Source organism: Anoplopoma fimbria, chromosome 14, assembly GCF_027596085.1.
Source record: "Anoplopoma fimbria isolate UVic2021 breed Golden Eagle Sablefish chromosome 14, Afim_UVic_2022, whole genome shotgun sequence".
Classification (NCBI taxonomy): Eukaryota; Metazoa; Chordata; class Actinopteri; order Perciformes; family Anoplopomatidae; genus Anoplopoma; species Anoplopoma fimbria.
Window position 1 is genome coordinate 3,396,421 of NC_072462.1, and position 11,955 is coordinate 3,408,375.

Sequence of the window (11,955 nt, forward strand, 5' to 3'; positions counted from 1 at the left end):
CAGGCTCCGTTTCTGAGGCGTGCGGCTCTTTGTGCATTCTCCAACCAACTTCCCCCATTAGACGCAGCTCCAAGGTAAACTACATGCACCATCAACAAAACTGACACCCCAATCTATGGAGTTCATACACCGCCCCCCTACCCCCCACCCACGACCATATTATCTACCCTGCGTGACAAGCCGGTAATGGAAAAATCACACTAAGCAAATGGTTCTTCTAATAACAATAAATTTCCTATAAAATTATGAAGGGGCCCAAACCGTTTCCTTGCATCTATTTTGCTATGAATTCTAATTAGGGTGCCAGGGAGGCAGAGAGTGCTGGGTCATCACGCCACAGACAACGTGCGGCTTCTTGATTGATGGCGTGGCGCGGGGTCGGCCTATCCTCCTCCCTTCGCTCCTGCTCCATACCTCCTCCCTCCTTTTTCCTCTTAAATTAATGGGCATATCACCTAGCCCCCTGATCATACTACACCCCTCCTTTCTGTTCTCATTTCAATTTTGCAGAAGGTGCAGGGTGGCGGCGGGGGTGTGGCGGTGGGAGGGATCGATCATTTATCTTGTAATGGCTGGATAATAGATCCATCACGGTAAAACAGCTGCACAAACCCCCTATGTTGTCTCTGTCATCAGGCCTTCCCATTTTCTCTTTAGACCCTCCCGCCTTCTAAGCAGCTCGCAGCGTGTCACAGCCGTTTAACCAAACAGGCACATCTGTAAAGGTAAATGTCAGGAGGCCTGGATGGTGACACGGAGGGGAACAATAACCAAATGTTTCCTTCTCCTGCAGGCAGCATGGTGACATCAGCTAACTAGCATTTCCCTTTAATTCACTGCTTTGCAGATAAATTGATCCATTAACATCCGATGCGGTTTTATAAACCCTAAATATGTCTGGAAAGCTGGCAGTAAAGTGTATTTTAACACCATATATTTTTGTTGCACTACAAGTTCGGGTGTTAACAAAATCATTTTGGACTAAGGCGCATTCTAAAATATTATTCATTAGTACGACGAGAAATCAAGTTGTAAAAATAAGGTGAAATCGATTTAGTGGTTCCAACTGCATAGTATGACGATATTGTATCCGAATTTCGGAGTAAGAGGCGTTATTGTGCACTGTTCTGTGTTTTGTGCTATTCCTTCTTTAAACTCAATAAAAAAAAAATCTTTCTTTTTTAAAAAGAATCAGAATCAGGTTCATTGCCAAGTAGGTTTGCACATTTGCCTTGGTGTTTTGGCGCATAAGGATAAACCTAGTAAGAGAAAATGAAAAATAAAAAGCAAGTACTGCAAAAGGCAACAAACATGAATAAAGAAAACAAAAACATGTATATGTGCAAAATAGACGTGCAGTATGCAGTTTAAATAAACCAGTGGCATGGCATCTCTTCATCCCACTCCACACTGCTTACTGTTCAACATTTAAAGTCTCCAAACCCAAGGCCGAGAATAACCCCCGATGATGTCATGAGGGTTATTCTCTCAGACTCTCAAAACCCCCGCAGACCCACAGAAGACGCTTTCCCCTCGGCTCTGCAGACCAGTAAACTGACCTTTATTATGTGTGAAATCTGAGCTGTTCCCCCTCTACGTTAAAGCTACATGATGACAGCGCTGAAGGAGCTTTCCTTACATAGACATCTCACAAGAACGCTGACCATCTTCCAAATGCTACATGGTGTCGCCCCAGCATCATAAACATGTATCTCTTGCCAGCTATGTAGTTTCCACCATGTTTAGGTTTTTCACCATTCATCACCGACTGATATTGCTCTACGTCCGTGTGATGATAGTGCCCTCTCTCTCTCTCTCTCTCTCTCTCTCTCCCTCTGTCCCCAGCCTCAGAGCTCCAATAGGGGGAGAAGTCATCTGTCTTCGTTAGCGTCTGGGGCTAAATATGCTATGCATCTGGTACTGGGCTTCCAACCCCCCCTTTGGCCCGAGTCGCTTTGTTTTGTTTGCATAATGACAGATATACTCTATGAATACACAATTATGACAAACTGTGCATGACTCCCACGCACACGCACACGCACACACACACACACACACACACACACACACACACACACACGGCGTACTCTGCATTCTGTAGCCAACCTCTACATATTTGGCATTTAAAAACACCTTTAGTATTCACGGTGACCTCCTCAAATGAATGCGCTGCCTGCAGACTTCTAATGGGCTGTTTGTGTCCGACTGGCCCCAAACACAGAGTTCTCAGAATCCAACTCATTTACGGTCCATTTGTGTGAGAGAAAAAAAAGAAGTTGGCCTTTGAGAAAATTAAGCTGACACTAGCATCAGTGCGAAAATTCCCTTCCAAATGGACACTTAACAAGGAGCATCTGAAGATGTGTGGGTTTAAGTGGGTGTTAACAAACCGTGGCATTGCCGAATGAGCTGTGGGATGGAGGGCTGTGAGAGGGGAACCGCTTGACTGCGGCGCCCTCCGGTGGTCGCTGTGCTCCTGCATGTACTGCACGGTATAACTCAACCCTGTACTTACTGTGCTTTTGTCCTTCAGGAGTTTCTCAATCACTTCGATCAGCTGCTCCTTCTGGTCTGGATCCAGGCTGAAGACGACAAAGAGAGAGAGAGAGAGAGAGAGAGGAGGACAAATTGTTAACTAAGGAATGTTAATTATTCACATAAAATGAAAACTTGATGGACTCACAAATTAAATTATGGACGCTCTGTGTGCTCAGAATATAGAGGTGAGTGTGTGTGTCACATCAAAAGTCATTGATTTATAGAGGCCAGTAAAAAGAACCGGTCAGTCACAGACACTCAGCAGTGGTTCTCGACCTTTTTACTTTTCTACCATCGAGCAAACAGACTAAATGACATATTTTATGAATGTTACATATTCAATACATTACAATAACAGCACAGAAAAACTGAGTAACTTTACAATAACCTAAATAGTGAACGCAATAACTGCAGAAAGTTTGTGTGAAACAAGCGCTTTGGAGGAATGTTAAGCAGATTATTTCCTTTCAATATTGCATCGGACTTAAGTTTGTTATTTTAAGGAACTCCAAATATGAAATCTTTGTCCGTATTGTGCATTTTTCAATTTATTTTCAACCATTGTACAAACTTAATAGCATTAGCTTTTTTCAGGCAAACATTGAACCACCTTACAATATATTTTGACATTCTTTTCATAGATAAAACGTTAAATCAAGAGAACAATCTTATAAATAATCTTAAATTGCAGCCCTACAATGGTCACTTATTTATTTGTTCCATTGTGAGAATTTTTAAGTCCGCTAAAATAAAAATACTGCAATTTATCGACTACATACACAGCTCTCGTCCTGCAAATAATTGATTTGTACAAACCTTTTAAATCAAATATGCGACTGATCCAGTCAATATGCTCATATTTCAAGCTCTCCAACATTCTTTGATTCATGCCAGTCTGAGAACGACTCGGCTGATAAGAGCGAGATAACCACAGGGTAAAACCCCTTGAATCAACATTACCATACATTTACTGGATTACCTGACTGGTAAGGAGTGTCAGTGGAGTCAACGGGTGGTGCAGCTACTGGATCTAAAGCCCAAAAAAACAAAACATCAGGTGCACAGAAGTGTTACCTGTAGAGCTTCTGGATGGCGTGGGCTGCCGTCTTCCTGACATACGGGGACAGGTCGGCCGCCGCCTCCTTGATGGCCAGCATCATGATGGGGACAATGATGGGGACCCGGATACTGGACAAAACCCTCAGAGCGCTGGCCCGGATGAACTGGTTCGGGTCCTGCAGCGAAGACACAGAAGAAAAACACACTTGTATTAGTGTGACTGTATCTGAAGCATTTAACAGAAAATGGAGGTTAGCAACTTTCCCAGTGCGGATTAGAAGAAAAGACCATGTTAGCATTAATAAGGAGAGAATGATGGATTATAAATGTTACCTTGAGGGCCCTCTGGAAGGTGCTGATGGACAGCAGAGCCAGGTCCTGCTGCTCCTCTGCGTACCTCACCAGGTACACATACACAAGCTTCTTAAGCTGCAAAGGACAATTACATCAAACAGAAATTAAATTGAAGCAGCTGTGAGGGGAAATTAAAGCAGCACATAGGGGGGGGGGACAATGTAGGAAAACCAGCTGTGTTCTGGAAGTTCAGCAGGTTTATGTTAGAGGTCCTTTTTACATCAAAGACAGATATAAAAAGGATTAAAACGAACAATAAGGAATGAAAGAACAGGAAGAGTTCTTAGTTCAAATTTGTGTTTGTTATTTTAAGGAGTAGAAAGAAAGTTGTCCCGTCTCGCCATCGTGTTGTTTCAGGCAGAGAGCGAGGTTATGCAATTTTCTTTGTTTCTTTCAAAAAGTGCCGTTGCATTATTAGCTTCCACGCCTCTTTTTTTTTTTTCTCGCAGGAAAGCCTGAGATAATATTTGTCCGGCATTCTGACAAGTTTAACTGGAGGCCGAAGGTTAGGCTCGTCTGCTGATCCACATCGACCATTCAGAAGAGCTGATTTGTGCCCATAAAGCTGGAGGGTTCATAAATAACGGGACTCTGGGGGGGAAAAAAGGTGGTTATGAGAAATGATGATTTTACTTCAAGAACTATTTATAATTTCACTTAGGAGCTAATTTAAGGTGGAGGTCATGGGGTAAGGTTACATTTCAGGTACAATCACCAAGAGTTTAGTTGGTAATCAGCACCATGCGTTCTAATGCGGCGAGTATTGACCTACAGCAGAGCGCCACAGTTCTCCATCATCGTTTCTGGTCATTACTGCTGGAATTAACGGCATTACTCACTATAAACAGGGAGACGCAACCCATCTGCCCTCAAGGATCTGGCTTCCTTCACCACAAAGCACACGACTGATTTCATTTTGAAGCAAAGCGATTAAGTGCTCCACAACTTGCTCCTTTTATTTACGATATGTTCTCTTTTCTTGTCACTTTTGAATGCATTAAAACGCCACACAGCACGCAGACACGTTCATGTAGGATATGTGGTGTTGAAATGATGTGCAGCAGTGATTAAAGCAAATAAAGCACGACGATATTAAATCACGCAACTCGGTCAATAACCTGCTCTTGTGCTGTTTGCTAATTGGCGGAGATCAATGGCTGCTCACGGCGACAAAGACAGAAGAGGAGACGAGAGAGGAGGCCATTTTTAGAGAGAGAGATACTAAAGGTGAGTAAAGTGTGGAAGGAACCGAGAGAGAGATGGAGAGGGGGGGGGACTGGCACTACCTAAGCAGCTGGTGTATACGAGGGTGGAGAGAGGAGACGTGACTGTGGGCTCTCTGCTGCCAATTACCTCCACCCACCTGCTCCCCCCTCCACCCACCCAACCCAGCCCGCCATGAGTTGCCTCGGCTGCATGCCTCTCTCACACGCTGCCCCTCACGCTACCTGATTATCCTGCCGCTGCTAATCAATATTCACAGGCTCTGGGCATGGGAACCCCTCTGGAGCTGCTGCTTAGCGTTTGGGGTCATTCACTGGAATAGTCTGAGCACAAACGTCTCGCCGTTATTTAGTGGAGTATTTTACACAGACGCTCAGATTCTAACAGTATCTTTGTGTATCAATTTATGATTCGTAGAAATAAAACTAGTTGTGCTACTATTTATGGGAAAGGGAATATACTTTTTTTTATGTTTTTACTGATAAAAAAAAGAATAAATCAAACTTAAATAAAAAAATGTATCAGGTCACAGCTGGTAGATCTGTGGAACAGACAGCCTAAGCTACAGTTATAGTCTCTTAGTCTTATTTCATCACTGGTTTAAGTGACTTAATTGTCTTAATTACAATATTACCTCATAAGAATACTTTGACCTTTATCCAAGTAACATTTACTCAGAATTTCTGAGAATAAAGCCACAAATTTATGAGTAAAAATCTGATATTTTTTCAGATTATAAAGTCATAAAGTTTGTGAGAAAAAAGGTTGGAATTCTCTGGGACTTAAGGTGCTTTAAAAAGACATTGCTTATCTACATTAAAAAAGCTTGATTATTTATCTGGATGTACTATTCATTATCATGATTTTCACAATTTAGTGGTACTTCCTTTTAACTAATAATGGACACAGCTAGGGGTTCCTTGTCCAAAAAAAAAAATTGGTGACTGAGTATATTTGTGACTTTAAACTCATTTTTCTCTGAATATTGCCCCCCTCACCGTTTCCTTTATTTTTTAACAATGGCCCTAATAAACTGTCGTATATGACTGATCATTTTGTTTAAGTTGCTTTTTTCCCCCTCTCTCTCTCTCTCTCTCGGTATGTATTTTAGTTTTCTTTTTATTTGGCTTTTTGACCCATGTACCATCCAGGTTAGGAAAGGAGAAATAGAATATATTAGAAATAGAAAATAATGTATAGAAATAGAAAATGTCAACAAGGGAAGGGAGGTTTTAGCGACTTGAGAGAAGCAAGGAGTTATTGTTGGGCAGCCAATTACTGATCTAATCTATATAAACCTTACTAACCTTAAAAAAAAAATATATATATATATATATATTTATTTATTTTTTCAATGTCATTACTCTTGTGGGACCATTTCATTTAAGTTTGTCTGTTTAACTTTGTACAAAAAAGTAACTAAATACAGACTAAATTAAGAAAAAGCTTTCCACTTTAGCCTACTATTGTTCTGGTTGAGTAAGTTCCCTTTGTTATGTCACGCAGAGTACCCACGTGCTCTGTCACACGAGAATTAAATGAATCATAACAACCACCAGTGGTGATGTGTTTCTGTGGTACATTTCATAATACCGTCATACCTCGATGTTCTTATTCGCCACGTTCTTCACAACGGCAGGAAACAGCTCGGAGGCATTTTTCCCTTTGGCAATCAGCTGAGAACAAATCAAACAACAAAACTATTTCATCCACCTGTTTCAAAACTGAACAGCTGAGAGAGGACAGAAAAATCTTTAAAAGAATGTGTGTGAATTCCCATGATGCACTCACCCCAACGACCCTCTTCATGGCCTCCAGTTTGAGCGACTCCTTGTTGCTCTCCAACATCTCTTTGAGGTCTTCATTCCTGATGAAAGAGAATGGTGTAACTAACATGGTCAACATTAGACTAAACTAATCAGACTAAACTAATCAGACTAAACTAATCAGGGTCAAGAGCTTGACCAAAGGTGGTGGGAAACCTCCATGTGCACAACATCTGTGTCTCCTGTGATAACAGGGTCACATTGGCTCCTATAGACCAAACACTACTACAGTACTCTGACAGTGCAGCCAATCAAAGAGCAGGAATGTCGTCCCTATGAATGAATGAATGAAACGGCAGCATCACACCAATTCCTGCTTAGACTCCTGCACTCACTTTGACAATGCTAATCCGTTGGCTAATGCTAACACACATTGTCATTGTACATAAGTTGTTTGTTCCATGTAAAGGCTAAAAACACAGAGAGAGGTAACGTTCAAATGCAGAAAAAAATGTGAGATAGATGCAGACCTTTCTGGAAAGGAAATGTATTGAAAATGTATTATAGCCACTTTATTCCAGACGGAAATATTTGGACAAATATTGCATGGATTGCCATGACAATTTGTACAGACATTCATGGTTTACATGCTAATACCTTTGCGGATTCTCCAATTTTTCAACTAACACCACAAACAGGTCAACATACTTTGGTTTATGACCAAATATCTGCATCGTCAGCTGTACTTTGTATTTAGAGCTAATTAGCATATGCTAAGTTAACACGCTAAATTAAGATGGTGACAAATTAAACAGTAGACCGGAAAAACATCAGGGTGTTAATAATGTAATTTTGAGCATGTTAGCATTCTTCCATTAGCACTTTGCTCATAACACAGCTGTGTTTAAGCTCTAATCGATTGGCCATGGAGCGATATAGTTTGATTGGTAGTCTTTATAAAGGAATTTTGTCCTGCCAATAGATAAACATCAATCAATCCATGATCCCTTCCCATCTTTAAATTGTAATACCTAAATACAATGCTGTTAGGAAAAGTAAGCCTATATATAAATCAATAATGGTACACAATAAATACAAGGCTTCAAATAGACACTGCTTCCAGAAAATGATCATCCGCCACAAAAATCCTGATTTACAGCTTTGTCTTATTTCTGTCAAACTGATTCAATTATCTTAATTCCAATAATATGTTGTGATTTAATACAAAATATATTAATCATGCAGGGGGAATCATTAAAAAATAACAAATGCAATGAATTTCTCCTAAGATAGTATTTTACTTTTTGAGACGCAATAATTTAAATTTCCAGTAAAATGATTTTCAGCAACACAAATTCTGGTGAAACATGATTTTAAAGTGTGTTATATCTAAATACATCTATATGTTAAAACACTGAAGAGAGATAGCTTTCACATTTTGTACGATTTTCTTTTTTGAAAGAGAAGAAAACTTAAGTAATCCAGCTGACCAACATGATGAGGAAACAACCTAGACTTAAACTTACATCAATGAATTAAAAAAGAGACAGTTTACGGTTTGTCTCCCTCAGAGTGCTGTGGGTGATCTTACTACAGTACCCGTCTTTGTGTGTCTCCTCGGGGATACTCTTGGTGTGTGTGAGGGCCTGCTCTTCCTGACTGAGCTCGTTCTTCAGAGTGAGCTGTAAGTTCTCGGCGGACATCATCGCTATCCTGATGGCTCCCACTGCCTCCGCGCGCAAAGAGAAACCAACATCCATACCGGCTTTTTCCTCCACAAAAAAAAACAAAAAACTGGTTCTGTGTGTTTGTGTGTGAGTGTTAGCTGTCTAAAGAATAGAGTACACAAACCCCACCGGCTGTATTTCAAGTAACTCGAGAGTGAAACAGACAATTACTTTCCTTCAGGCTGTGTGCCCTGTTCTCTTGGCTTTTTATTTACAGTTGTCTTCTTTTTAAAAAAAACAAAAAAACTGTCAATGCTGGTGGAGGAGTGGAAAAAACAGCACAGGCTCCACTGGCTTCGTGCCTGTCATTCACTACTCCCTTCCTCTTCTCTTGGGCAAAAAAATAAATAAAAGTCACAAGATGCTAATAGCAAGTCCTGCTCATGCTTGAGGTTTAGTGCCTGCTGTAAGACCTCTTCTCCTGCTGCTGTAGTCCACGTTTCTTCTGAAAACTACCTGCCGGGTCGACCCTTGTTAAGTTGTAACTCTTATCTTCCTGTACATGTAGATTTTCCCTCCTCTGGAAACAGGGATCTCTCATCTGCTTCCTGGCTGTGATTGTGATTGTGACTCTGTCTCTGTGTGAGACTGTGGTCACTTCCCTCTTGGGGAAAAAGGAGGGCCTTATCTACACTGGTGGGTAAACACCGAGAAACTTTTCATCACCTCCGCTGCACAGTAATCCACTTTGGCTCGACACACCGCTGAGAGCACACGCAGCACTCTGCCAACAGGACGGGCCGTCACCAGAGATAACAGCACCAGGCTGAATGTCAGGAAATACCCTCTAAGATGGGAATGCTGCAGAAAATACTTTAGAGGGTGCAGGATTTGCTTCCTACCCTTTCTTTAGGAGACGCGGGCAACTTTCACAGGCTAAAAAAAGTGTTTGAAATGTGTCGTCATCATTTTTAGCAGGCCGTTTGATTCTGTGAAAAGATTTTGGGGATATTACTATTATATGCGACTTAACAAAATATCTGAGGCCTTGAATTATTTTGTAATAAACCAAAATTGTACTAAACCCTTAATAAAGCACAGTTCTTATAATAAATAATTTCAAGTATGCAGCCTAATGACAGAGCAGACAATTTATTTATTTTTTGGGATACTTGGAAGCTGCAGAATCAAGCTAAAACCAACAGTGACATATTAGCATTAAGTTAAAAATTGTTAACAAACACTTTCCATACACATCCAGTAGACATAAAGGGGCATTGTCATTTATTTTAAGATGTTTTTATGGCCATCTGATGAATATAAGTCCAATATTCTCCCTCTTTTAGCTCTGTTTTTGGGCTCCACCGACTCCTTAGGGAGATATCTGTCTCTTTAGCTGCTAAATGCTCCCCTATGTTCACCAGTTAGTCTCAAACTGTGTCTGTCTGCTGAGCAGGTGCTGAGCAGGTTGCGTAAAGTGTTTTTTTGTTGTTGCAGAAAAACAGCTGCCTAGCATGGCTGAAAACAACCATGTAAGAGTAGAGAGTGAGAACTAAAACAGCAAAGTTCAGGGCAGAAAAAAAACATCTTAAAACACGATTCCTCTTTGTATGGTAACAAATATTTATTTTCTGAAGTTCAATAAACTAAATCACTGAATAAGAACTACGCAAGTGAAAAAAAAAGTGAAAAAAGGCACCAAGTTAGCCACAGAAAACACCACAATGCATTGCTTTCAATCTCTCCAGTCGCCATGTGCCACATGTGTATCCATCTGATGCCATGATATTATATTTATGAAAACGCACTTCATTCAAAAACAAAATAAAACTCATCACAACCATCTTGGTTATTAGTCTTTCCACTGTTCCACCAATAAGCAACACTGTTTAATTTACAGAGTTAAATGTGAAAAGAAACAGCTGTTATATAAACGCCTCGAGCTACCAGACTCCATTGACAGAAACAGTCATTTTCATCACTCTTTCCACTATTTCAACAATCACCAATCATAACATATTCACTGGTTTCTAACCATGTCTTTCAAAAGGTTTGTGACATATAACATGACACACCAGAACAAAAAACAGAAAGGCATACTTCTCTGGTAATGGTAAAGAAATCGCCCCTTTTTCGGCCTTTCCTGTGTTTAAAATATCTGCAAATATGCTGTAATATTGGTGGAAATAAAAGCACAGAAAACTGATTTGACTGTATTAATTCAGAAATGAATGAATGAATGAATGAATAAAGTCACATTTTTCCAGGGGCAGAGCTGTTTGACCCATTTAAAAATCAAAGTAACATTCTGAAATAGAAACAAATCCTCCCCCTCTCTATTTCCTTTACAAAGTTAATATCTGTAACTGACAACATAATCTCAATACTTAGCAGCTGTATTGGAGCATTTTCGGAGAACTTTAAAAGTTGTGATTCATTCTTGACTTTGGAAACAGTGGTTGATAAACTCTTTGCAACTTTTGATAAATCAACTCTAGATGCAGCGTCTGAGAAAAAGACAAGAGGGGCCGATGGAAGAACATAAAATCAGGTGTTCATAAAAGTGAAACTCAAAAAACTGTACGCTTGCTTGTGTCAGAAAAGGAATAACTGACACAGATCTCCTATAATCATCTTAAATAACAGGGGAAAATGTAGTTGTGGTTTGACCGAGCATTGCCAAGAAGCCTGGGAAAATATGCACGTTCTTCTTCAAATATTTGGATCCACCTCTGCAGTGATGGTTAGCAGTCAGAAAAAGGATTGTAATTCAAATAAAGTACATACAGAGACAGGATTTTAATGGATTTTAATACTACAAGAAGCTTTTGCTAAATGGCACATTGCTATATGTACTATTTAGAAAAACTATAACTTATATAAATAGTGTTGAGCTTGTTTTTTCTTAGCATCTGAGACACAGGAGAACTTTAGCAGTGGCAACAAAAAACATTAATAAAATGATGTAACTGCTGCAAATAGACTGAAATAATAAAAGGTAAAAATACAAAAACATAAGCAGAGGAATAATGACGTTCTATCAAGTCAATCTGGAGTGCTTCAATCAATGTTTTTCTCCATCAAACACGAAATATGACTTCTTTCGACGAGGATAAAGAAAGTCTCTTATAGGCCAAATTAAACCAAACTAACAACCCTGGTATAAGATCAAGTTTAAGATCAGAAACCTAACTAAAGTGCTGCACAAATGCAACTCTTCACACATACAACCAAACCACTCAGCCAGAGTGAAATATCTCTTTAGTCACAGATAATAAATCAGTCACATGTTTCTATGCCTGGATAAGAACTGGCATAAAGCTTTCAGTCAGTAAGAAGAAGCCTTT

The 11,955-nt window shown here is 40.0% G+C and overlaps 1 protein-coding gene across 1 annotated transcript in view; it reads right to left on the reverse strand.

Annotated features, from left to right (window-relative positions):
• The window catches only part of ap3b1a (adaptor related protein complex 3 subunit beta 1a), a 54,978-nt gene that overhangs the window by 40,398 nt on the left and 2,625 nt on the right, over positions 1–11,955 (reverse strand). The window contains exons 2-6 of the mRNA XM_054612183.1: positions 6,967–7,042; positions 6,777–6,851; positions 3,931–4,026; positions 3,613–3,773; positions 2,516–2,582 (exon numbers count right to left, since the gene is read on the reverse strand). Of these exons, the coding sequence (XP_054468158.1) occupies positions 2,516–2,582; positions 3,613–3,773; positions 3,931–4,026; positions 6,777–6,851; positions 6,967–7,042 (475 nt within the window). The remainder of the gene's footprint in view (positions 1–2,515; positions 2,583–3,612; positions 3,774–3,930; positions 4,027–6,776; positions 6,852–6,966; positions 7,043–11,955) is intronic.